At 38.0% G+C, this 25,691-nt stretch overlaps 1 protein-coding gene across 1 annotated transcript in view; it reads right to left on the reverse strand.

Moving 5' to 3' along the window:
• The window catches only part of LOC128058390 (ankyrin repeat domain-containing protein 26-like), a 71,092-nt gene extending 49,185 nt beyond the window's left edge, over positions 1 to 21,907 (reverse strand). Inside the window, exons 1-11 of the mRNA XM_052650832.1 lie at positions 21,678 to 21,907; positions 18,848 to 18,962; positions 18,513 to 18,686; positions 14,340 to 14,446; positions 12,143 to 12,210; positions 9,596 to 9,629; positions 7,854 to 7,923; positions 5,019 to 5,079; positions 4,699 to 4,898; positions 990 to 1,119; positions 629 to 690 (exon numbers count right to left, since the gene is read on the reverse strand). Coding sequence (XP_052506792.1) covers positions 629 to 690; positions 990 to 1,119; positions 4,699 to 4,898; positions 5,019 to 5,079; positions 7,854 to 7,923; positions 9,596 to 9,629; positions 12,143 to 12,210; positions 14,340 to 14,446; positions 18,513 to 18,686; positions 18,848 to 18,962; positions 21,678 to 21,907 — 1,251 coding nt within the window. The remainder of the gene's footprint in view (positions 1 to 628; positions 691 to 989; positions 1,120 to 4,698; positions 4,899 to 5,018; positions 5,080 to 7,853; positions 7,924 to 9,595; positions 9,630 to 12,142; positions 12,211 to 14,339; positions 14,447 to 18,512; positions 18,687 to 18,847; positions 18,963 to 21,677) is intronic.
• Between the last annotated feature and the right edge of the window lie 3,784 nt (positions 21,908 to 25,691).

Below are 25,691 nucleotides of genomic sequence, written 5' to 3' on the forward strand. Positions count from 1 at the left end.
CAAAGAAACATACATTTGCTTGGGAGGTCGGGGATGACACAAACACACTACACACTACAGTGTATAAAACAGATAACTAAGGACCTACTGCACAGCACAGGGAACTCCACTCAATATTCTGTAATGGCCCATACAGGAAAAGAACCTAAAACAGAGCTGATATATATAGAGAGAGATATATAACTGATTCACTTTGCTGCACACCTGAACCTGACACAGTATTGCAAATCAACTATATGCCAATAAAAATTGAAGGAAGACAGGAAGAAAGAAAGAAAGAAAGGAACATCTGATCATAGACTCACCTGTAACGATGCTTCAGTTTTTAGATAAATGTAACTTCAGAACACAAACAGATTCCTTATGGCTTCTGAGCCTTGATTTCCGTATTACACTGATTTCATTAGGTAAACCTTGACAATTAGCTAAAGTGTACTATGTGGTAGTATTTAGCACAGAATTATCTTATTGATTAAAATCAATAATTAAAAATAAAGATTAAAATCAAATTAAAAATAAAATATTGTGATGGGCAAATGCAAAGGTGAGAAAGTCATAGCATCTTCCGCTTTTATGTTTTTACATCACTCGGTTGTTTACATTTCAAAATAATAACAGAAGACAGTACCTCAGAATCCCAAGGTGATTCTATATCTTCCTCTTCTCCCAAACCTAAGGCTGACATCATATCTGTAAAATGGAATCACAGATACATTAATGAGAACATTTACTAGTATGAATTTTAATACATATATGTCTATCTCTAGCCACAAATAGTTCAATAAAATGAACTAGTGGAAAAGAATTTCAGAGGGTTGAAGCATTTTCAAGAAGAAAAAGTTGGTAGTACTTGGGACACTTCTGAAGAAAGAGAGCAAAAGAAACACACTTAAAAAGAAATGGATGCCATATTTGCATCTATGCACTTTAAAGGTTTTTATTTGAGCTTTTAAGCATAGAAAAAAATCCACAGACATTCATTAACTTACCACTTCTATTATTTTTGTGTGTTCCATCAACAGAACTCAAAAGGTCATGATTTATTTGCTCTTGTGGAGCCCTTTCAATAATATCTGTATCACTTTCTTTGTCTACAACCTCTGGCTTTGTGGCTCCTTCCTATAAAAACAAGACAGAATAAAACAAAAACCCAACTTCAGAAAACATATTCATTGATTTGATCATTCAGTCAATCAGTAAGATGACATTCACTGTTGTCTAAGAAATCATAGACACTGTTCTCGGAGAAGTTAGAAATGTAATGAAAAGAGCGATTCTGTTCTGTGTTCTAGGCAAGGCAGAGACACGTGAAAACAAACAAGAGGGCAGAAATGTGTCCTTCAACAGCTCTGCAACTGAAGCGGACCAAGCACAGAAAGGGCACAAAGGAGAGAGGAGGCAGGTGAGCCCGTGAAGCTCAAGGAACGCTGTGACAAAGGGCTGTGCCTCAGAAGACAGAGTACAGAGCCAGGGTGTGAGGGGGATTCTGGGAACGGCAGCCCAAGGAAAGGACGAGGTGTGAAACAGTGTGAACAAGTCATGTGGAATACTGAGCACAGTTACTGGGAACCCTACAGAGAGACAAAATGGAAGGACCGGGTCAAATGGCAAAAAGCAAGTGTCATTTATTTTCTTCACGTGACAGGAATCTACCACACAAGTAAAGGGTTACATCATCACAAATATATTTTATTTGGTGCCATGCTTTTTCTCAAATGAAAGGGGAAAGACTACACTGCACCAGGGAGCAGCAAACATGACATTATTTTACAGGACAGCATTGTAAAAAAAAAAAAAAAACTACAAGCAATGCTCCAGAGTGGACAGGAAGCAAACTAAACATTGCATATCACCCAGAGTTTCCATGAAACTGTAATTAAAAAGTTGAATTTGGCTTTAAAAACAGCCAAATAAAAACAGTAAAAATCATTCCAAAACAAACTGCAAAGCCAAGAGGAATGAAAAGATTGACAAATATATTTTAGAAAGATTACTCTGGCAGCAACATAAAGATAAACATCAGGGAAGCAAAACTTGAAAAGAATATTTCAAGATTATAAGTGAGGAAGTAGATTATGATAATAAGGCATGAAAAATGATAAGCAGGTAGAAAATACTGAACTTGCTGAGTGACTGGATGCAGTAATTTCAAGGAAGTTTGGAGTCCGGGATCTTTCCTGCTGTGGCATTTCAGTGATGCTGTCTACTAGGATGGGGAAAACAGATGACAGTGTAGCTTACAAAGAGTCAGGAACGAGGGAAGTGTCAGGAACAAGGCCTTCAGTTTGGGGAGTAATGAATTAATCTGAGGCACGCAAGGGATTCAGAAGAAAGGATTTGGATAAATACCTTTGGATTAGAAATAGATAGCCTTATTCAGGAAAAGCATTGCTGTTAAGATAACTATTTGTAAAATATGCTAACCTGGTATAATTAATGCAAACCTATGCAGAATTCTGAACTTTTGAAAATAAAATACCAGGGGAAGAAAACTATGACATTAAAATTTTCAGTTATATATTTTAACATCTGTTTCAAGGACATAAAAATATACTTTTATAAATATGTGCAAATATTCATTTCTGGGATATTACAATAATAAGCATTTTTGAGTGTAATGAAAAGGTTTAATAGTAAAACAACAATTCAAGATGCTACAAGAAGACTCCTTTTAAAAATTGATCTTAAAAGACAAGTTTTAAATTGTAGATGAGAAATGCTTATGTGAGTATGGAATTATGAGTCATTTTAAAGTACTACTATGAGGTAAGAAAGAAATACAAAACCCTATTTGAAAATTCACAAGGTTTTCTTCTTATTTCCCTGTAAACAGCACACTAACTCTAATTTCCTTTCTGTGCCTTCTGGAATAGTAGGTAAAGATTGAAGGAATGATCTAGATATTAAAAATAGTAGTAAAATTATGATTATTCAAGCTGGAGATATAAAGGTTTTTCAAATACATCTATGATTATCAAGCAGGACTCAAACTTCATATCAGGAAAGGACAAACAAACCAAAAAAATCAAGTAACCACAATTTCTGAGTTTTGGATACAAAAGAATTTATATGTTAGTTTCATATATATAACAAAGAATTGACAGGCTAGTTTAATAGCTATAAATACTGAAGTTAATATAAAATTTCTTAAGAATAACATGGAGTATACATATGGCTAGGGATATTTCAAAAAGTAAAAAATTATCTTCCAGAGATAATTTTTAAACTCTGTTGGTAATTTTTCTTTCCTTGTGACTTTATAATAACAAGTAGTCTGTATTAGAAAAAAAAATCATAAATTGTGATTTCATTCATTTACTGTAAGTGCCATTACATGTAGATATTAAAGACAAATCAGAATCTCTTCAGCAAAAAAAAGTTCTACATTTTTTCTTTAAAACTATTGCAGCTGAAAATTTTCTCATTTAATGAAGAGTAAGAACCTCATTTATATAATTATAAATTATAACTTTAGTAAAAAGACTAGATAAAATCCTTATTTATTTCCTCTTTATTTTCAAAAAGATCTAAAACACCACCAAGATTATACCAAACAGTACAATAAATTAGTTAAGTACCTTAAGTATTTATCAAACAGTAAGTTAGAAACCACAAGAAAGAGAAAGGCCAAAAATTCTTAAATCATAATAAATCTGCTAAGGCCTAAAACAGAACTCACCTTGAATTGTCTATGAACTAAAGTTTTGCTATATTAAATAGAAGACATCACTTCATTACTTTGAAAGTGAGAATTTGTTTAAAAAGACAAATCACTTCCAACTGAAATGAACTTCCAGAGGGAACTATATTCAATATAGACATATACATATGTGTGTGTGTTAGTCCCTCAGTTGTGTCCGACTCTTTGTGACCCCGTGGACAGTAATCCACCAGGCTCCTCTGTCCATGGAATTCTGCAGGCAAGAATACTGGAGTGGGTTGCCATTTCCTTCTCCAGGGGATCTTCCCGACCCAGGGATTGAACCCAGGTCTCCTGCACTGCAGGCAGACTCTTTACCAACTGAGCCACCAGGGAAGCCATATGTACATATATAAGTATAACCAAGACACTTTGCTGTATACCTGAAACTAACACAATATTGTAAATTGATTATATTGCAATTAAAAAAAACAAGAACCACTACCAACCTCAAAAACAACCACCAAAAAAGGTAAGGAACAAATTTTCTTTCAGTTCTTCATAAAAATCAGCTATATGTCATTCAAAAGAGTATGAGCATTGCTTTTTCATGACCTCACTGTCTCCTCTTCAGTTGAATTTGAAATAATTCTTCTCATATTTATAACATAGAGTTCCTCGTCTGACATACCCCCACTATTTCTGTTGTGTTTGTGTAATAATCTGTCTCATCCTGACCCTCATTCCATTTCATATTCATCTTGTCCTTCTTAAATGAATTCTTCCCCTTCATCCCCCTCCCCATGTCCATACACATCTAGCTGTTCTTCCTAATTGCTTGGTAATGCTTTTCTTTCATAAGGGCATACTTAGTATGCCAGCATTTATAAATCTGAATCATGTGCATATATTGCTCCTATTATCACACCATTTTGTATCGTGACTTTCAAGGCTGCCATTTCTATGGTAAGATCCCTTGTGTCACATAAGGGGACATGACATGCGAATGGCATGTGAAAAAGTACAGGGAAAAAACAGTTACAAACAAAACAACTTGCCTTTGTGAGACCAAGGCCCGCGAGAGACTTGAGAGGTTGTGGAAGAGGCTCAGGCGATGGGAAGGCGGGATGAGAGAAGCCCCGGACTCCAGGTGATGGTTCGGGAACAGTTTCAACCACATCTTCAATTTCACCATCAGAATTATTGCCCTCAGACAAGGTGGTACTCTCTGCTCTCACAATGCCACATTTTGCTTCTACTACAGTGAAAACAAGGGAGAGTACATGAGAACATCTGTAATTTCAAATCAGTGAATAATTGAATTGAATTTCAAATCAGTGAATAATTGTCACCAGGAGGACAGTCTTAGATAACTTACTGTTTCTTTTGGATTGCTGAGAAGCACTCATTAGCTTTGTTAAGTTTGGTTTCAGGACATTCTGGAGAAGAAAATAAGAACTTTAAGAATAATAAGAGTCAAATTTAATAAAATAATTATAACATCCCCCATTACTCTATGATCTAACACAAAGAGCACAGGCTCTGGAGTCATTCAGATGTGGATTCAAGTCCCAGTTCTGCCACTGACTAACCTTCTCACAGGGTAAGGAGTATGACAGATGACATAGGAAGCCCTGGATGTTCCTCTCCTTACCCCTAATATACTGCTATACAAATACTGTGACACCCACTAGATTACTTTCTCTACCAAAATGTTCTAGAATAAAAATTTATCCCCAATACTTTAGAGTACTATGTCTGAAAAACTAAGCTATTTAAATTAGTTGCTATATTTTGAAATTTACTTGCATGATTTCTATATGCATGAATTATCGCTTGGGAAGGGAAATATGAAAGTTTAGTTTTTAGCAGAACCTTATTTAGATGGGTTAGAACTGCAAACAGGAAAAGTTATTTCTATTCTGTTTGTCAAAGAGCTAAAGACACATGATTTTTTTAAATTCAGTTCATTCTAAGAAAGAGTGAAAAAAATATTAAACCTGTAGGGCAATGATCATGAATGAAAGCCACAAACACTCTAAACAGAAAGCCATAAGCAAACATGTTAACAATAGAGGCAGAGAGAGATGGAGTCAAAGAACAGACACTGAAGAAATGTATTCTGCAACGAAAAATTAGGTTAACAGGAAATATTAAAAATGACAAAAGGTAGGGGAGGAAAAAGAAAGGAAAAAGTGAAACATGCCTAGTGAAGTACAAACTTAAGGGAAAAAAAAGAAAAGCATAAATATAATGAGGTATGTGGAAAAACATATGTATTTAGAATTTATATATAATAAATCAGTAATATATCAGTATTGTTAAGGATACACTATGAACAAAGTCTGTGCTTTATATATTTTTATTAATACATAAATTATATATCTACAATGTTCAAGTTTTATGAAAATATCAACATAAATTGTATATAAAACATATATTTAAAACAGAGGCTTTTGTTCATTGTGTACCCCTAATAATAGTAATTTATATTACTTTAAAACTGTTTATAAATAATACTGTAATAAAGAGTCCAATTTTGCCAGTATAAAATAAGTCATTCAATTAGCTGCACATGATCATCTATCACTACCTGAATGCTGTCAAATATTACTAGAGAGGAACTGATAAAGAAATATTCCTAACATTTCACTGGGAACAAGGACTGGTAGTCAGAATTCTAAGGAGAATATACTGTTTGAAAAGAAAAAATTAATGGAATACAAGATGGAGCTAAAAAGAAGGTCAAGAAATAGCAATCTAAAATTCTCAGCTCCCAGTTGGACAACACTGAAAAATATACAATAACATTTTTATCACGTTTTTCTTATTTATTTTCTTGTTGTGCAGGACCTCCTTCCTCAACATAACTGAACTTCTACATCCTAAATATTAAAAAGAGAATCTAAATTTGAGTCATATTTTTAGAATTCAAACAGATTTAACTGCTATATTATGTATATTAGCTGTAATATTACGTAGGATTCCATTTGTCTCTTCATTTATTCACATTCAAAAACTATTAAAATGGTTCTTACATTTGAGATGTATGTTATACGCTCCAGGAGATGCACAATTGTTTCCTGAACTCCACTCGTTTATACTGACACAGGGGCTATAAGGTGAATATTTAAATAACAATAATACAAAATGTCTGAAATCTGAAATTTTAGAATATGACACAAGGACTTTCAGTGCCCTTTTTTTTTTTTACTACAATACAAAAAATATCTGAAGTTGTAAGTTTTATCTTATGGTTATTAAAAGCCTGTGCTTCTACAGCTGGTTATTATTTTAGGCAAAACATGGGTTCTTCAATGAGATGAACAATTGGGAATATCTTCTTAATGGAATGTTTTAGAAAATACAGTGGAATCCCTTTATAATATGGATTTTGAGAAACAGATTTTTTAATTTCTAAATTTCCATAATTACAACTATTTTACTTTAGTTTTAATGCAGAGCCAAAGACAGAAACAGAGAAAGAAACAAACAAAAAAAGCACCCTCCTAACAGTTCTAAGAAACCAAAATAGTGTCTAAGAGTAGAAAAAAAACTAGATGATATAAACTATATAGTTTTGGAACTGAAAAGTTCCAGGAAGATTCCATGATTATTACAGTAAGTAATTGTATCCACTACGAGTATTATAAAAGTCAAGTCAGTATGGTTTAAAATTCACAGTAAGACTCTATATCCTTGACCAAATTTTGTATTTCCTCCATTGTAAGAAAGCTTTTCCCAATACGATTTTCCTGTCTCTATGTATTTTCCAACCCATTTTTTTTCTTCACTCCACCTTCAGTATTTGAGACTTCCCTGGTGGCTCAGACAATAAAGCATCTGCCTACAAAGCAGGAGACCCAGGTTCAACACCTGGGAAGGGAAGATCTCCCGGAGAAGGAAATGGCAACCCACTCCAGTACTCTTGCCTGGAAAACCCCATGGACGGAGGAGCCTAGTAGGCTACAGTCCATGGGGTCGCAAAGAGTCGGACACAACTGAGAGACTTCACTTTCACTTTTCGGTATTTACTAAAGTAAAAAGAAAAAAACGTCAACTAGTCATATTTTTATAAAATGGTTTGCTCTCACCAACTTTCCATTACAAACATAAAACAGTGAGAGGGACACCACTGCTGAATATTAAGAGTAAATGCTATATGAAACTAAATTCAGAGCAGAAAAACTAATTACAGAAGAGAGCACTTTACCTTGGTTTCCAAATCTAAGTCTTCATCATCTGATGTAGGCCATGAATCAACACCAGGTTTGTTGGAAAACCTTTAGAGCAAAAACATATACAACAGAAATGAGTGAGTTCATTTCTTTAAACCAAAAAACTAGTGAAAGTTTGGCTATCTGCGCATTTTTTTAATATAAATTTATTTATTTTAATTGGAGGTTAATTACTTTACAATATTGTATTGGTTTTGCCATACATCAACATGTATCCGCCACAGGTATACACGTGTTCCCCATCCTGAACCCCCCTCCCTCCTCCCTCCCTGTACCATCCCTCTGGGTAGTCTCAGTGCACCAGCCCTGAGCATCCTGTGTCATGCATTGAACCTGGGCTGGCGACTCATTTCATATATGATATTATACATGTTTCAATGCCATTCTCCCAGATCATCCCACCCTCTCCTTCTCCCACAGAGTCCAAAAGACTGTTCTACACATCTGTGTCTCTTTTGCTGTCTCGCATACAGGGTTATCGTTACCATCTTTCTAAATTCCATACATATGCGTTAGTATACTGTATTGGTGTTTTTCTTTCTGTGTATTTCGTATCTGCATATTAAATGAAGTTTCTTGACATAATTAAAACTTGGTCTCTGTTTTAAAAAAGCTTTTTTTCTAAAAAAAATATTTTTTGATGTGGACCACTTTTAAAGTCTTTCTTGAATTTGTCCCAGTGCTGCTTCTATTTTACGTTTTGGCTTTCTGAACTTAGGCATGTGGGACCTTAGCTTCCGGAACGGGGATCGAATCCACACTGCCTACACTGGGAGGAGAAGTCTTATTGACCATCTTAACCACTGCAAGCCCAGGGAAGTCTCTAAAAGGTTTTTAATTACCTATTTCTGCTTCTATCTCTCCCAACTATTGAAATACCTAGTTCAGACTCATGGTTAGTTTCCAAGACATACAGTGAGAGCCAATGCACTGGCAGAGCCTGAGCATAATTTGGTTTCACCAAAAGTCCCAATAACTGAACTGAAAATCAAATTGGTGGATTGACATAACTCGTTTGCCCAAACTGGAATAAACCTGATGACTTGAAACAAAGTGGAAAGACATGCTGTTCCTTCTGCATTCTCTGTTCCTAGTTCAAAGACTAAATAAACGGCATTCATCAAAAATGGCCGTCTTGGTCCTTCAGCAGCGAAACCACTTACTGAGACGGCCCCACCCCACCCCTTTACTCTGGAACAGTAGTTCTCGGCAATGTCTGAAACTTAAAATGTACAGAAATCAAAGAACTAATTTATATGTTTAACTTATATGCTACACAGTACTTCTCAGTCTCTGCTGAGGGACACGAGAGTGGACGTGGGAGCCAAGCAGGCCAGCTGTCAAATCACAGGTCAACTCATTTTAACCACGCAATCACGGGTCAGTTCATCAACCTCCTGAACCACAGGTAGCTAATTAAGTAAAAGCAGGACACAGCTACTTTACAAAGCTGCTGTGATGACTCTGCTGCCGCTGCTGCTAAGTCGCTTCAGTCGTATCCGACTCTATGCGACCCCATAGACGGCAGCCCACCAGGCTCCCCTGTCCCTGGGATTCTCCAGGCAAGAACACTGGAGTGGGTTGCCATCTCCTTCTCCAATGCATGAAAGTGAAAAGTGAAAGTGAAGTCAGAGTAGAACGCTCAACAAACATTAGTTTCTCTTTTCTGTGTTCCCTTACTTAAACATACAATTTTAAAACATCCATAAAATCCTACCTGCTTAAAGAGTCTTCTTCAGAACTCTCATCCTCTATTAAAGAAAAAAGTAAGACACATTTTAAATCAACAAAAGAAAAATACAGACTATTAAAACCTCAAGACTGATGCTCTGCTTAAAAGTATTCCTTAGGGAGCACACCTGGAGACCACACTAGAGGGAATAGTGATTGTACTATACTCGCAGGCCATTAATGCCTAAGACTCACTCCTCTCCTTTATATCATCAAATGCAAAACAAAAAAAAGAAGAAAGAAGGGCTGTTTACAGTGACCATACTCCTAACCAAACTCTAGAAGACTGACAGAAAGTTATACTATACCATTAATAGAATCAGTACTATAAACTGACAATAGCACGCTTAAACAGCACAATATTTCTGGACTTCCATCGCCTGGAGCAGTGAACAGAGGAACAGGTGTCTTGCTGGGACACAACACAACTTCCCTGGCTCTTCAGTTCAAGATGAAAACACCCACTCACAGGGAAGCTTGGTCTACAGGCACTGAACTTCAGAGCGTGGTAAAACATAGGAAACAAAGTCTTTCCTGGCCCTCTTTCCAGATGCAAGTATGAAAGATGCAGTGAGTCTAGGTTTAGAAAGAATAATCTCTTGAAAGGAAGGTGGGGGAGGGCAAAGGGGTAAACGGGGTCAACTGGGTGGTGAGGATGGGGACTAGACTTGTAGTGGTGAGCAGGCAGTAGGGTACACATAAGCTGAACTTTTTTTTTTTAAGTTTTAAATATACATATATATATACACACTAATATATTTTAAAAGTATAATCTCTTAAGACTATGTCCTTCCATTGTTCAAGAGTATCTGGACCACACACAGCACGATGATCCAAACAGTCCTGTGTACTAGTGAGGGATATCATTATATCAATCCTCCCCATTATATGACAAATGCTGATAGAAATCATGCTTTTTCAGGTTGGAAGGCATACATCATGAGATCCAAAGCTGATGAACAAGGGGAGGGATGGAAGGAGGGAGGCAGTGATGGACTCTGGTGCTCTTGGACATTTCACACGTGTTGTCATGATCTGATGCTGGAGGGATGGCTCACATGCAGTGACTCCATGGGGCGAGGAGTCCTGCAAGCTCGCGCCTGGAGGGCAGGGGCAGTGATTTTTAAATGTTTGCACTCTGTGACATCAGAACAATGCTTAGTACATAAAAGACATACAATGATTTCTTCAGTGAACAAATGAACAAATAAATAAGAATGTTTTCTTTGAAAATTTTGTTTATAAAAATACAGAAATTAACCAGGGACAACTCTATTCTATTCTGAGTATGTTGAAGACCGAGACTCTATGTCATCTCTGTGCCTCCTCTAATGTGTAAAACCAATCTACAGAAGTTCTTTGATGGATGTTGCTGTTGTTAAATCACTGAGTCATGTCCTACTCTTTGTGACCCCATGGACTATAGCCCACAAGGCTCTTCTGTCCATAGGATTTTCCATGCAAGAATACTAGAGTGGGTTGCCCTTTCCTTCTCCAGGGAATCTGCCTGACCCAGGGATCAACCCCACATCTCCAGCATTGGCAGGCAGATTCTGTATTACTGAGACACTTGGGAAGCCGTCTTTGATTAGACAGAGGTCTACTAGGTTAAAGGTGTCCTCAGACAGCTTATGCAATGAGCTAGATGCCACATCAAGGGGCCATGTGGTGTTTTTGTTAATGTGATGTGTTTTTGTGCTTTTATTAGAGTCTGCAGAGTCCCAATTTGATCTATATGAATATTTTATACAATAATCTTTTAACTAATGGCAAGAGAACATCTTCTTCTAAAAAAACTATACTGTCATGACAATTATCCAATACACAGATGAAAACATCTGGTTCTAATGAAGTCAATCTATCTCACTCTTCTTGGATCTGTAAGGAATGAAGTCGGTAATAGAGACCTTGTTGGTCCAACAATAGGCAAAATAACTGGTTCTCAGCCAGGCACTGTTTTTCTGTCTCCTGTACTATTGGTAGGTACCTTTCAAAAATAATCGCTTCCTGGCGTTCTGCACACTGGCTCAGCTTTGTAGTTCTTATTGTTTATCATTTGGTATCCTACCAGGAAGGTATTGTTGAGGTTCCCAGTTGTAATGATGGTAACTTTTTTAGTGAGATTACTCACTACACAGGAACTACTAACTATTCATTCACTAACTGCAAACCATTTGTAAAAATTAAAGTTATAAGAAGTCTAATTTGGTATAATATGATTATACAGAAAACATATATCATACTAACTTAAAAAGTTTTTTCTATCTGCAAGAAAATCTAATATAGGATTTTAGGGGCCATGATTAAATACATGGATTTGTTTTAAGATAATACAGTCTCTGATTTTAAGTTACCCTACAATTAACTTCTTAAACAATTCGGAATACTAGACTATTAAGAAATTAATTTTAAAAATAAAATACACATGCAAATTACATATGCTTTTTCATTGCTCTTTCATCATTAAAAGTTGCTCATTCCTATTTTATCTATGGTAGCATCACCAAGAGTAATTCATTGTCAGATGACTTACCTGGGTTGCTGTTTTCAGGAGGAGTTTTAGGTCTCTCTTCTTTATATTCAGAAATCAGTTGGCGAGTACTATGTATTAAAAATGTGATAATATTTTAACACAAATATGAAAAACAACTACCAAAGTCTTAGACTATTTCAGAAAATGTCACAAATAATATCAAAACTTCAATTGTCCCATATATTTCAAGTTTCTAAGTTCTACAAACTTTTATTTAGCATGTAATTAAAGGAGAACAAAAAGGAAAAAGAAGCACTCATGAACTAAAGGCAGTATAACTCAGTAAAATAACTAGAGTTAACTTGGCATATGAAAACTCTCTTGAACTCAGAAATCCTAGCTCTGTAACCAACTGCTCTTCGTTCTGGAGAAGTTACTTCTCAATTCAGTCTTCCTCTATACAACTGGGATCTTACTGCCTTATTTCACAAGGGGATTAAGAGGATTTAATGAGATAATATACTCCCAAAATGCTTGGAGAAACAGTCAAAGAATGGAATAATTTGGTCTAGAACTTTATTGCTGGAACTACTTTGGAATTCCAAATAAAATCTAATGTGTGTTTTTTCATACCTTTAACATTCAAGTGTTACAGGAAACTGTTAATTATGGTGATTAGCTGTTCTTTGTGGTTTGTAAGTTAGAGAATCTCAGCTATTGTATAATTTGAACCTAAATTTATTTATAAAGTACAAAAACTCACTACATTAGATAACATAATTGTCTCCAATTATTGCAGCTAATTACACCAAGAGTAGAACACTAATCACAATCAAGACCTGGCCTGGACCACTACTCTTCCTTCTCTACCTACTCAAACTCTGAACCATATAGATCTTTCTGAGAATGATGTCTAATCTCCACGCTCATCTTCGTTTTACCTGGAAGACATAACCCTACTCTTAGAATGAATACTGGCAAGTCCTGGACAGGGCTTATCTCACTTAATTCCAACTAACTTACTTGACTGAGACTTAGGGATTTCTGGTGAATGAGTTCCTTATGAGGCAGACTCTGAAAACAAGGGCTTCCCTTGTGGCTCAGCTGGTAAAGAATCTGCCTGCAATGCAGGAGACCTGGGTTCGATCCCTGAGTTGGGAAGATCCCCTGGAGAAGGGAAGGCTGTCCACTCCAGTATTCTGGCCTGGAGAATTCCATGGACTGTGTAGTCTGTGGCGTGACAAAGAGTTGGACATGACTAAGCGACATTCACTTTCACTTCACTGAAAATGTTTAAGGCTGAAGCACATATAAATCCTCTGGAAGATTTTCATTATTATAGGAAACAGATTGGCCCATGAGGGGCCAATCATCATTATGGACTCTCAGGCAAGCTGGCACCCAATACTCTGGGAAGGATGACAGGGAACTTATGACCTAAGAAAAGGTACGCCCTTCCTGCCCCAGGACAGAAAGCCACCTTGAGGTTCAGGTCTAGAAACAAAGGAGAAAGGGAAGCCCGCTCAATTCCTGCAGGAGCACTTGAACCTCCCTGACAGCCTAAAATGGTCTGCACTGCTATCTGCTAGCAGAAAAGATAAATAACAGCCTCAATGGACACCTCATTGTGAAGATCGAGGTTTAGATCTAGGCTTACACGTGGGCTCCACATAAGGTTTCTGAGTGTGAGGGGGAGGCTAGGAGGCCCAGCTGCCAGAACTGGATGCTGGTGCTTTGCAACAGTGGCTGAGCTACAAACATATATGAGAACTAAGAAGTTGTCACTAATAACATCAGCATTCTTCTAAGAAAGTAACTGAAAGCAGAGTCATCCAAAAGACAAAAGCAAGTCTTTAATGTTCAGTATGCAATTTTAAGGAAAAGTATACACAAAGCAGAGATTAAAGAATTATCATAAAAGAATTAAGAAATTCAATATTGTGTCATAAGATAAACTAAAAAAGCAGAATCCATATTTTATAAAGCTAATAAAACTAATATGAAATCCCTCAGCGACTACAAGATCAATGAAAAAAAAGGGAACCAGATGCATATGACATCAGTCAATATTACAAAGGAATATGAATCCTGCTATCTATTCCTGCTATATATTGTTGTTCATGATTCCCAGTCAGAATAATTGATTTTCTACCTGCCTGATGATGTGTTGATTACAAATTAATCCTTTTATTAATTTAATCTTGATGTTACCACCTTAGAACAGCACAAAGGTTTTTAAAAAGAAAAAGAACGGTACCTTTGCATCTTATCAACCGCATGTATATTTGCTTCTTTCTTTGCTAAAAACTCCACCATTTGCTGCTTCCTTTCACTTATAGCAAGTGACAGCGGTGTGAGGTCATCCTGTAAAACAGGGAAAACCATTTCTAATGTACACAGTTAACCTATTTCAAAGCTGAACTTTGAAATCATGCAATAGCTTCTCTGAACTTAAACACAGAATTCAGAAAGCAAATAAAAGGAAGCCCCCTCTTCCTTATCCTCCTGTGAGCCTTCTTTCTCTCGAAGATGCTCCTCCTCTGGGCCTTCCCTGGTGGTCCAGTGGCTAAGACTCCAGCTCCTAATGCAGGGGGTCCAGGTCCATCCCTGGTCAGGGAACTAGATCCCACATGCCTCAACTAAAGATCCCATGTGCCACAATTAAGGCCCGGTGCAGTCAAATATGTCTTTTAAAAAAATGATAAATAAAATGCTCCTCCTCTACCTCTTCAAAAGACTAACTACAGAGTCATTCTCTAAAACTCACTTCCAACATTTACTGGTTCCAGGGATCTTTGCTCCTATCATACTATTTATCAGGGATATCGTAGTATTCACTTGCTCTATTACTACTCTCAACACTCCTCCAGAGAAAATCAATTAACTACTAAATCAACAGCATATTTTAGGAACAATGCTGAGGCAGAAATATATATTATTATCTGTAGCATGTATAACCGATCCAAGGATGATGATGAGTAACCTCACAAGGTTTACAGACATTCCAATGGGAATATTACTCTCTATATGAACATGCAAAGAAAAAGAGTTGTTTTTTTTTTCCAAAACACCAACTAATAATTTCTACTTTGAAAAATTCAATCTCATTCTTAAGAAATTCTTTTAAAATATGAAATCAATTACAGATTAATCAGAGTGTCTCCAAAATCTTGAAATAATTATCAAAATAAACTATAAAACAAGAATTGGAAACTCAAATGCTTATGGAGGGCAAGTTGGTGACCTGAGTAAGTGAAAAAGCCAGGTAAGGCCAGCAAATCCGAGAACAGATGCTCCATACAGAAGGGGCAGCCTCTGCATACTGACCAAACAGTAGAATGGGCTCAAGGGGGACCAGATTTGGTTCTTTGAGAAGCCTGAAATGCAGACTTCTGCATGAGTCTCCTAAATTTTAAATGTTGACTCAATTTGCGGAGGTAAACTAAACATATCCAAGGGCCAGGCTTGGTCGATGGCCCACTTGTGGTTTGACGTCTGCTGTTCCCAAACAGGTGGGAATAAAGCAAGTATTTGTATGTGAAACCGTCCCTTCTTCATATCATGTGTTTCACAAAAAGTAGGCCCAACACATAATAAAAATTGCTATTAAGGCTCATAATTCAATTAAACATAATTTTTTTTAAAATCATAATTCCACTTCAAAAACGTTTCCACTGCCTGTTGAAACTACAATCTATCTCTAGAATTCCTCTAGATTGTTAATCAAATGGATATTCAGTTCCTAAGACTGCTGAAACTAAATCATCAAAACAATTCCCATTTATACTGTTACTAACTTCATGGGTTTTGATGTTTAAAGCTCTCATATTGCTTATGCCAGGGCTCAGCAAATCTAACAGACACACTGCAAGAGTCTGTCCTGTGACACCAAAAGAAGGCTCATGAGTTACTATTACTGCAGTCAGGAAAACCCTGTTGGTAACAAATATCTGTTGACCTAATGACCTGGATGAAAACAGAAGGTGCAAAATCCTGAAAGGGTCAGACTCTACAAATGAACTGACTTCACCATGAGCAAATCTCTGAAGACTGAGTGCGAGTGAATAATTAGTGGTTGGAAGGAAAAGGAGTTATCATTCAAGCCAATAGATATTGCCAATAATATTCCTTTTAACTTCTTACTCACAGGCAGAGAAAAAGTCAGGTTAATACTGTTGCAAAGGAAGGAGCTGATGGAAGTAGCTAGCACTGATCAAACTCCAACTCTTCTAGAGATTACTTATTTTTGAGATAGGTGCATTTAGAAATTACACTTATTCAGTCCATAGTTGTTCACCACAGATCATATCAGAATCTCAAGAAAACAGTTCTAAATACACACACCCAGGCCTTCCTCGATTTATTCCATCAAAATCTTCAGGGAACAGCCTAGGCTTGTAAATGTTTTTTATAAGTTTTCCCAAGTGATTGTGGTTTTCACCAGCAGAGACTAGCCAAGAATTAGTGCAGCAACACTCCACTCTCATCTCTTGCCCACGTGGCCAATTCCTTCTCTTACTTGAGGATTTGAATAAAAAAGAAAAGTGTAAGAGGCAGAACTCATCAAAACAGCATGAAATTTTCCTGGGTAAACACTGGTAGAACAGGGACTATTGCTGCTGCTACTGCTGCTAAGTCGCTTCAGTCGTGAACAACTCTGTGCGACCCCATAGATGGCAGCCCATCAGGCTCCTCCATCCATGGGATTCTCCAGGCAAGAGTACTGGAGTGGGGTGCCATTGCCTCCTCCAGAACAGGGACTAGTAAACTCAAAAGGCACGCTGATCTCACTATTTATAAACCACTTACTTTCCATCAAGACATTCTAGACTGGAGAGCAGAGTCTAGGCTCTTATCTAAGTGGGTGTTTCTGCCAGAACAGGATAAGATGTCAGTTAATCACTTCCCACTTAATCACCACCTGTTCACTGCCAGTCTGATCTCCTCAAATTCCTCCTAAAATTGATATATAGGCTACTATACCATCCACTCACTCTCTTTCTCAAAATAACAACTAGTATCCCTGAAAACTGAAAAGCCTTACCAAAATATATAAACTGAAGGGAAAAAAAGACAAAAACAAAAATCTCAGGACTTCTGTGGTGGTCCAGTGGCTGGGTCTCCAGGCTGCCAGTGTAGGGCCTGGGTTCAATCCCTGGTCAGGAAACCAGATCCTACATGGTGAAACTAAGACTCAGCACAGCCAAGTAAATAAACATTAAAAAAAAAAAAATACAACTCTTTGGCATTTCCCAATGGCCAAAATTCCAACTTGACCTACATTTTTCACCTGCTCTCTCCTTTTCCCTTTTCCTTTACTTTCTTAAGCCTTGGGCAATAGGAGAGAAATCATTTTTATATAAATCATTTTTATAAAATAGGAATTTGTTAACAACAGCGACATGTCTATTATGTTGTAAAATGCTTATGTTATGTGAGTTTAAAGACAAAGTCTATTTCTAAGGTAAATTTTGCTTAACTGTATTTTTCTGCCAATCAAAAAAATTTCAGTGGGGGGCAAAGTATTTGGAAAGTTTTACCTTTAACAAGTGCAGTGTTACCACAAATATCTGCCATAAACACATGAATGAATGCTTTACTCTCTAATACTTCTTCAGAAATATGTATAAAGTGAAATCTTAGACAATTAAGTTCTTTCAAAATATTTTAATTCAGGGAAGGCTGTGGCTTTCAAACATTGAAAACTGAGCCCACCTGTGAGAGTGGAGGGCGTTCCTGGCGGGGCTGCAGCTGCAGGACGTCACATGTGTCCTGGAGAAAGAACGAGCGGCGGCTTCACCACCACCAGCTCCACATGCACAGATGCAGCCCCACCAAGCAGCTCCCCAGGGCTGAGCACGGGAGACCCCAAGGTGTACATAGCGAACCAAGCGGTCACCAGCACAAGTGAACGCCCTTGCTGGCAGTCAAACATGACCTGACCCTCTTGGCCGGATCTCAGAACCGGGGTCCTGGAGGGCTCAGGGCTCCAGGCCTGCTGCCTCCCAGGCCCACTTGCACTCACCCTGCTCCCCCTCATGGGCACTGGGTCTCCTTCTTCCTCCCACCCACCCAAAGGGGCACCCACCCATTCCCTGAGACCCTGGAAGCAGCCACTCCTCACATTGCTTCACTGCCCCCCAGGCCTTCATCATCTGTGGGCTCTGAGCCTACCACCCACTCCCGGGCACGTTCTGATGGGAAATCTTCCTTCTAGGGTAGACGGCTGGCTGGGAGACACAGCTTTGCCCTCTCTGTGGACACACATACATCCCCCACCCCTGCACTGGCCTTGGAGTTGTTTCCATAGTAACAGCGCTTGATGGACACTATTCAGTTTACCTATTTACATTCTGTTATAAATAAAACAGTTGTAGATGTAAAAAAATGCTTCACAAATATTTTGTAAATAAAGTTAGTTGAGTTATACCTTGTTCCTGGCTTCTATATTGGCATCGTAGGAAAGCAGCTTTGCTGCGAGTGATATATTCTGGCAAAAGACAGCATAGTGAAGAGCGGTGTTCCCACTGACATCCACGACATTTGGGTCGGCACCATGCTCCAGCAGAAGAGTCGCACACTCCTCTTCTTGGCATTCTACTGCCTGTCAGTGTTGTGCCAAGAAACAGAGTGTAAATTCTAGGAATTCAAAGTAAACAGTCCACAAGCTTCACCGGTTTGCTATATCTAAATGAGATGAATTCACTTTAGTCTCAGTAGTTAAATCACATCCACCTCGTGTGGACACGGTTCACTGCCTCATACCTTCATCAGCGCGGTCCTGTTTTCACTGTCACAGAGGTTAAGCAGGCATTTTCTCTCCAGGAGGAGAGTGACCACCGCTGAATGGCCATTGGCACAGGCCAAGTGGAGCGCAGTCCTATGAAAGCAAGAGGAGTTTTCAGGAAACTGTAATGTTACTGTTTCAAAACAATTGTTCCTGTGATTGAAAACATTCAATAGCATGCTATTCCTATCTCTCTAAAACGAATATTTTGTTTCCTTCTGGAGAAAAAACATTATATATTAGTTTTAGCTCTTCTTACCGCATTAATGAAAGAACAATCTACTTGAATAGAATTAGCATGACCTCGAGATTTAGCTCAACCTGGATTTGAATTTGGTGCAGAGGTTAAAGCGTCTGCCTGCAATGTGGGAGACCTGGGTTTGATCCCTGGGTCGGCAAGATCCCCTGGAGAAGGAAATGGCAACCCACTCCAGTATTCTTGCCTGGAGAATCCCATGGACGGAGGAGCATGGTGGGCTGCAGTCCACGGGTCTCAAAGAGTCGGACACGACTGAGCGACTTCACTTTCACTCTGTCACTTATTAGCTGCCGCTCACCCTCTCTGTACCTCAATTTCCTCGTTAACGTAATGGAGAGAGAGTAGTAGTTATCTCACAGAATTCCACCATGATGCTTAAATGAGATCCAAGGAAAGGATTTAGAACCACTCCTCACACAGATAACAGCTCAGTAATTGCTAGGTAATATTGTCATACTTATTACTATTATCTTACAAGGACAACATCTCAATAAAGTCAAAGATTATTACACATCCTTTGCAAATATGTTTTGAATATCAGAGACAACATTGTACTTCGCTGGTTTTTATATCCTCATTTTCTTACTTTTTAACGTCTCTGACATTGGGATGAAATTTATAATTCACGTCTTTACAGCTATAATTGGTAGCATTTTTGTTAGTTTATTTCTCATTTTTCCTGTTCATCTAATTACCATAAGGTCTTTTTTTCCTAAGGTTGAAGTATGAATGATGTATATTGTATATTATTATATTTTATAGGTGCACAACATAGTGGTTCACAATTTTTAAAGGTTATACTCCATTTAAAGTTATTATAAGATATAGCTATATTCCCTGTGTTGTACAATATATCCTTATAGCTTGCAGGATTTTAATTCCCCCACCAGGGATCCAACCCCAGGCCCACAGTAGTGAGTCTTAACCACTGGACTGCCAGGGAATTCCCAAGATTCCCTTGACTTCCGAAAAGGCTGAAAGTTGTCAGAGGATACCAGTCTCAAAAGAATTCTAAAAAAAGTTATAAGTGAGAAATTATTTTTATCTGTGCCACATTCCTATTAGTGCCAGAAAGACAAGCCCCGTCTGCTATTCCGACTTCCCTACAGACAGCTTGATCTACAGAGAGTTTTAAGTTTTTCGTTTCTTAAATCAACCTCCAGATTTCCTTTTCCTTTTTTTTTGGTGCCAAAACTCAGGAAACTCCAGAATTCTTGCTTTTGAAATCATTCTTAGAAAGGTCTTTGGGGTGGGAGGGAGGCTCAGGACTAAGAGGATATATGTATACATATAACAACTGATTTACGATGTTGTTTAGCAGAAAGCAACACAACATTGTCAATCAATTATTCTCCAATTAAAAAGAAAATTAAGGTTAAGAACCAGCAGAAATAGAAAGAAAAAGAAGGTCTGTGTCAGCACACACACAAAACATGTATAAACAGGAATTTGTGTTTTCTTCTGGTACTTTTCTCACTGTGCGTATTTAAAATTTTTGATCCATACTCCATCTGAAGCTTTTTTGTGAGATAAAAATCTAGTTACTTTTCTCTAAATAGTTACCAGGTTACTTCTCCACCATCTACACATAATTTATCTTTCTAATAGAAAATGTCACCAGTATCAAGTTCTAAATTCTTACATATATATGGGTGTTTGGGTAGTTTATATTCTGTTCCATTCATTTATCCATCTTTTCAGTTGTTAGTAAATGAACACTTTGTGGGCACTTAACAGCACATTTTGACATCTAGAAGGGCAAATCTTCGTCTACTATACAAAACTTTTCATTTCATCACAATTGAGACAGCACATATGTAACAAAAAATCTTTAAAACCACAATATGTTGATTTGGTTTAAATACTGAAAGACCACACATCCTAAGAAAATGTCTTCCTATTCAAGGACACAGCCAGCTCCCTACTTCAAAGCTTCTAAGGTCCTTCAGCAAAGAAAATATATACCTAGGCATACACTGATATAAAAGATATTGAATTGTATCTTAAGAATTTTTAATCCAGAAGTTGATCTGGCATGGGAGTTATTTTGTTCACTATGCAGTTTTCTATAATATATAACCTTAAAGTTATAAAAATGTGTAACATTAAAAATAAGATGCTAACAACATCAGAAATCTGTCCACTGCCATGATCCACAATAGGCGATCCATAAAGAAGTATTTTCATAAATCATATGAGAAAAAATGTGAGAGCCAGTAGAGTCCAGATTTCTTGAAAGCTATATAACTGAAGAGCTCTTACTCATGAGTACATCATGCTAACCCATGCATAACAAAAAGGAAGATGAAGAAGGGGAAAAAAAGATACTATTTATGTTTCATTACTGATTACCGACATTCAGCTAAATGACTTCAAAACTTATCAATAAAGTGCTCTATAAGGGAAATTATAAGTGGGTCCGAAATGAGCTCTAAGGCTTTTTGCTGCCTATAAAGTCTGCAGGGCGCTGGATCCCAGGAAGGTGTCCGCGAGCCTTGGAGAGGAAACTCACAGGAGGGACCTCTGCCAGGCCCTTCCACCCCGCTTACCTGTTCATCTTGTCCCTGTCGTTCAGGCCATTCTTTCCCAGCAACAGAATCTGCTGCACTTTGGCTACGTTCCCTACAATGGCAGCTTTGTGGATCTTTCCGAGGTCCTTGTCTCGGATGCGATACCCGGGCTGGAAGTTGATTCTATGACCACCGTCTCTCCCGGGACTGATGGAGGAGCCTAAAGGCGACTCGCCCTTCTTACTGCCGAAGCCAAAAATCTTCTTCATCACAGAGCCCACGGGCTTCAAATACACCTCACCTCTCCCTCGGCTCTTCACTGTCCCCGAAACCCAATACTAACGGTACAGATAAGCCTAAGCAGTTCCCCCACAATATCCCAGTAGGGAAGCTCCGCGGTTTCCAATCTTTGAGCCCAGAAGAGTCGTAGCTAAGCGACACCGCTAAACACTGCGCCTGCGCGCCTCGGAAGCAGGCGGTCCAGCCTGTAAGCACACACTTGTCGGGCCATACTGCCCAGTGCGCATGTGCTAGGCCCGGCGGCTCAAGCCTGAGATTGACTGTGGGCGGTGCTAGGCACATTTCAATCTAATGTGCCGTTTGGCTAAGCGTTTCCGGACGCTTAACAAAAGATACAGCAGATGAGAAAGGCGTCTTTGCTGGAGCGGCGAGGAGCTTCAGGATGCTGAAACCTGTCCCCCAGAGCTTTTTTAAGGCTCTTCTAAAATGCAACAACTCTAAATCTACTTATCCCTCAGCTTATTCCTTTCCACATCCCTCTTGGACCAGCGAAATTTAGCAAGTGTCTTCCCTGGTGGTTAAGAGGTTAAAGTGTCTGCTTCTAATGCGGGAGACCTGGGTTCGATCCCTGGGTCGGGAAGATCCCCTGGAGAAGGAAACGGCAACCCATTCCAGTATTCTTGCCTGGAGAATCCCATGGACGGAGGAGCCTGGTGGGCTACAGGCCATGGGGTCGCAAAGAGTCGGAAACCACTGAGTGACTTAACTACGGAAAACTGTTTTCATGGTTCCAGAAATTGTGGTAACAGCTATTATCAAGTGCAAATTTAGGGGAAACGAACTCAGGTTCTCCAGATGAAGCGAAACCGCGTTTCCGCATCTCTCTGATCCTCCCGTTGCCCAGCCTCCATCTACACATTTTCTTCATTTTAATTTTCTGCTTTTATTTTCCCAAAATCTTTAATCAACCTGTCAGGCGAGTGTATGCCCCTCGATTCTTTGTCTCGTCACAACAAAGACTTGGAGTGACGGACATTAAAGCCCCCTCGGAGTGTCATAGCTCTCGGCCCTTTGGCTCCTTTATGTTTTTTTTCTTCGCCCTGGGCCTGCCCTATACAAATTGGGCTTAGTCAGGAGTGCTGTTCTACCTGAAGTCCTCATCTTGGTCCTCGGACCTTCCTTTGACCTTCCTCTCTTGTTTTCCCGGGCTTTTCTATTGTCTTTTAGCCACCGCCATTTTGGACTCCTTTTCCCTATTCTAACTAGCTAACAAACCCGAGATTTACTTTGGAGCATAGTGTAACATTTGAGAACTTTTTAAAAAAATTATCATTCACGTGTCCGAAATATTCCATCTTTTCTCATCTAGTTTAAAATACCACTTTTTAACTCTGATGTTGTTTCTGGGTTTTCCATTCTGTTCCACTGAATGGTCTGCTGCTTCTAGCATAGGTATATAAAATACATTTTAATATCCTTTATAGGTCCAAAGTTCCTCCCCATATTTGTCCTTTCCAGCATTCTCTCAGCAATGTTTATTTCTACATTATTTGAGATGACTTTTTAATCACCATGCCAGTTAAAGAGAATTCTCAATGAAATTTGTATTAATTAGGTTAAGAGAAGTAATTTTAACTTGACAATCACTTGTATCAGTGTTATCCTGGTAGTTGTTACCTCTCTGTCCTATTTTATGTCCCTCATTAACATTTGGAAGCTTTTTTTTTATATGTAAATCCTATACCCTTTTGATGTATTTATATCTGGGCTTTTTTAAAATTTTTACTGTGATGGTACATGATTTTTCACTGTAATCTATGAATGATTAGTTTTGATATCTGGGTATTCTTTTGACAACCAGAATGAAGAACTTTAAAAATTATAATCTTGTCATAGGAAGAAAGTGTTGAGTTTCTGGTGGTACTTAAGGAAGCCACAAACTGTTGGTATAGATCTCACCAGAAAGATGTAATACTGATAATATCCAAGATTGTAAAAAATCAAGCAAATGCAAACAAGATGGGCATTTTTAAAAACTGAAGTCTAAGACCATTGCTACAAATTAAAAAACATTCAATATAGCTAAATTTCACTAAAATCCTATTAGCCAGATTTTTCAATAATTTGCTAACTAATGTGTGTGTGTGCACGCTCAGCTGTGTCTGACTCTAGGGACATCTTTTTTGTTTCCTCTTAATAGTCTTTGTTCATTTGCTTTATTCACCCAAATCTATTTCCCACTCTGAAGTGTGTGTAATCATCATAATGGCCTTGCAGAATATTATCAACTCCATTTTTATGAGGCATCTTATGCTCTATACTTATTCCATCCTCTTTAACATTTCCTAGACTTTAAATAATCTTTTCCCTTGTTTCCATCTGTCTGCAACTTGTGTTTCCATCTTTATTCCATTTCTTAGGAATAAAGCAAAACAGGTTGAATCCATACTGGCATGAACAGGTGAGTATATACCGAAACTTCTTTTAATATAGTTATTGATCCAGTAGTTACAATTGGACTAAACCTAGTATTGTGGGTGAAACAGAAGCAGGCTCACAAGTTAATAGAAAACAGGCTAACCCAAAACTCACCAAGTTCCTATTCCATTTGTTAATGATTTGAATTTAATGACTTCAAGACTTTTGATTAACCAAATTCAAAAGGAACAGATACCTCCATTGCACAAGATACACCAGCAAAATCTGAATGTATGGCAGCCTTATTTTACAGCAAGACAAGCTAATTTACATACTTATTCTTCAGAGGCTATTTAATGCCATTTTGTTCTTTGTAGACTGAATGAATTGACAACAAATTTTTGGGATTAGTGACTCAGAAGCCAAGTGTCCAGACCTTCAGCAGAAATTGCTGCTGGAATGCACCAAAGAACTCTGAAGAGAGGCTAGGTCCCTGTTGAAATGATGTCTGGTTCCAGGACAGCATTTTCACTGATGAAAGAGCAATGAACAAAAATGAAAACAAAAAAATATTTCTCAGAGGTATCCAGCTCAGCTACACCAAATGGTTTTGGTGTATGTGACTGGTATCAATTCTTGATCACCAAGCATTTGCTTCCTACAATAGCCCAGCCAAAAAATTATCTTTTGTCTTCTGCCTCCACAGTATTCTCCAGGGTGACCTATGAGACCAGTAAAAACTATAGTGATATCTGAAAAAGACTCTTGACGCTTCCTGAAGCAGCCTGGAATGAGAGTCAAAGCCACTGTCAAGCTGCAGGGAGATTAGAACTACACACTAGGACTTCAGGTAGGTTGTCAAGATTTGGTTTACTCTAGTGTTTTTGTATGGACCAAGATACTCAAGGAGTCTTCATTAGGTCATCTCTAAACTTCTGTATTTCCTTCGTCAAATGCTGTCTGGATCCCCAAGCAATGGAAACCTAAGACTTCCCATTCCCAATTTCTATGGAAACAGATGCCCTCTAAAAAGTTGTTGCCTAGAATACCCACAACTAAGACTCCTACTAAACCTATCTAAGATTCAAATAATGCCCTGGTGGTGAATAAGCACTGGAAAACAATATAGAGGTGAGAACTTATTAATATAACAAAAACTACACAAATCAATGAGAAATGACATGTATTATTAGTAAATGGTTTGGGAAAAATCAATTACTGATAAGAAGTAACTATACATCTCAAGGTATCACCAAAATAAACTCCAGGTTAGTACATGTTTAGACTTTTTAATAAAAACCATTAAATATTTTAGAAGAAAATATGGACGAGTGGTATTATTTATGTTTAGAAGATCTTTCCAAAAAAATGGAAATTAGAAAATATCAGTACATT

The sequence above is a fragment of the Budorcas taxicolor genome, chromosome 13, assembly GCF_023091745.1.
Source record: "Budorcas taxicolor isolate Tak-1 chromosome 13, Takin1.1, whole genome shotgun sequence".
NCBI lineage: Eukaryota > Metazoa > Chordata > Mammalia > Artiodactyla > Bovidae > Budorcas > Budorcas taxicolor.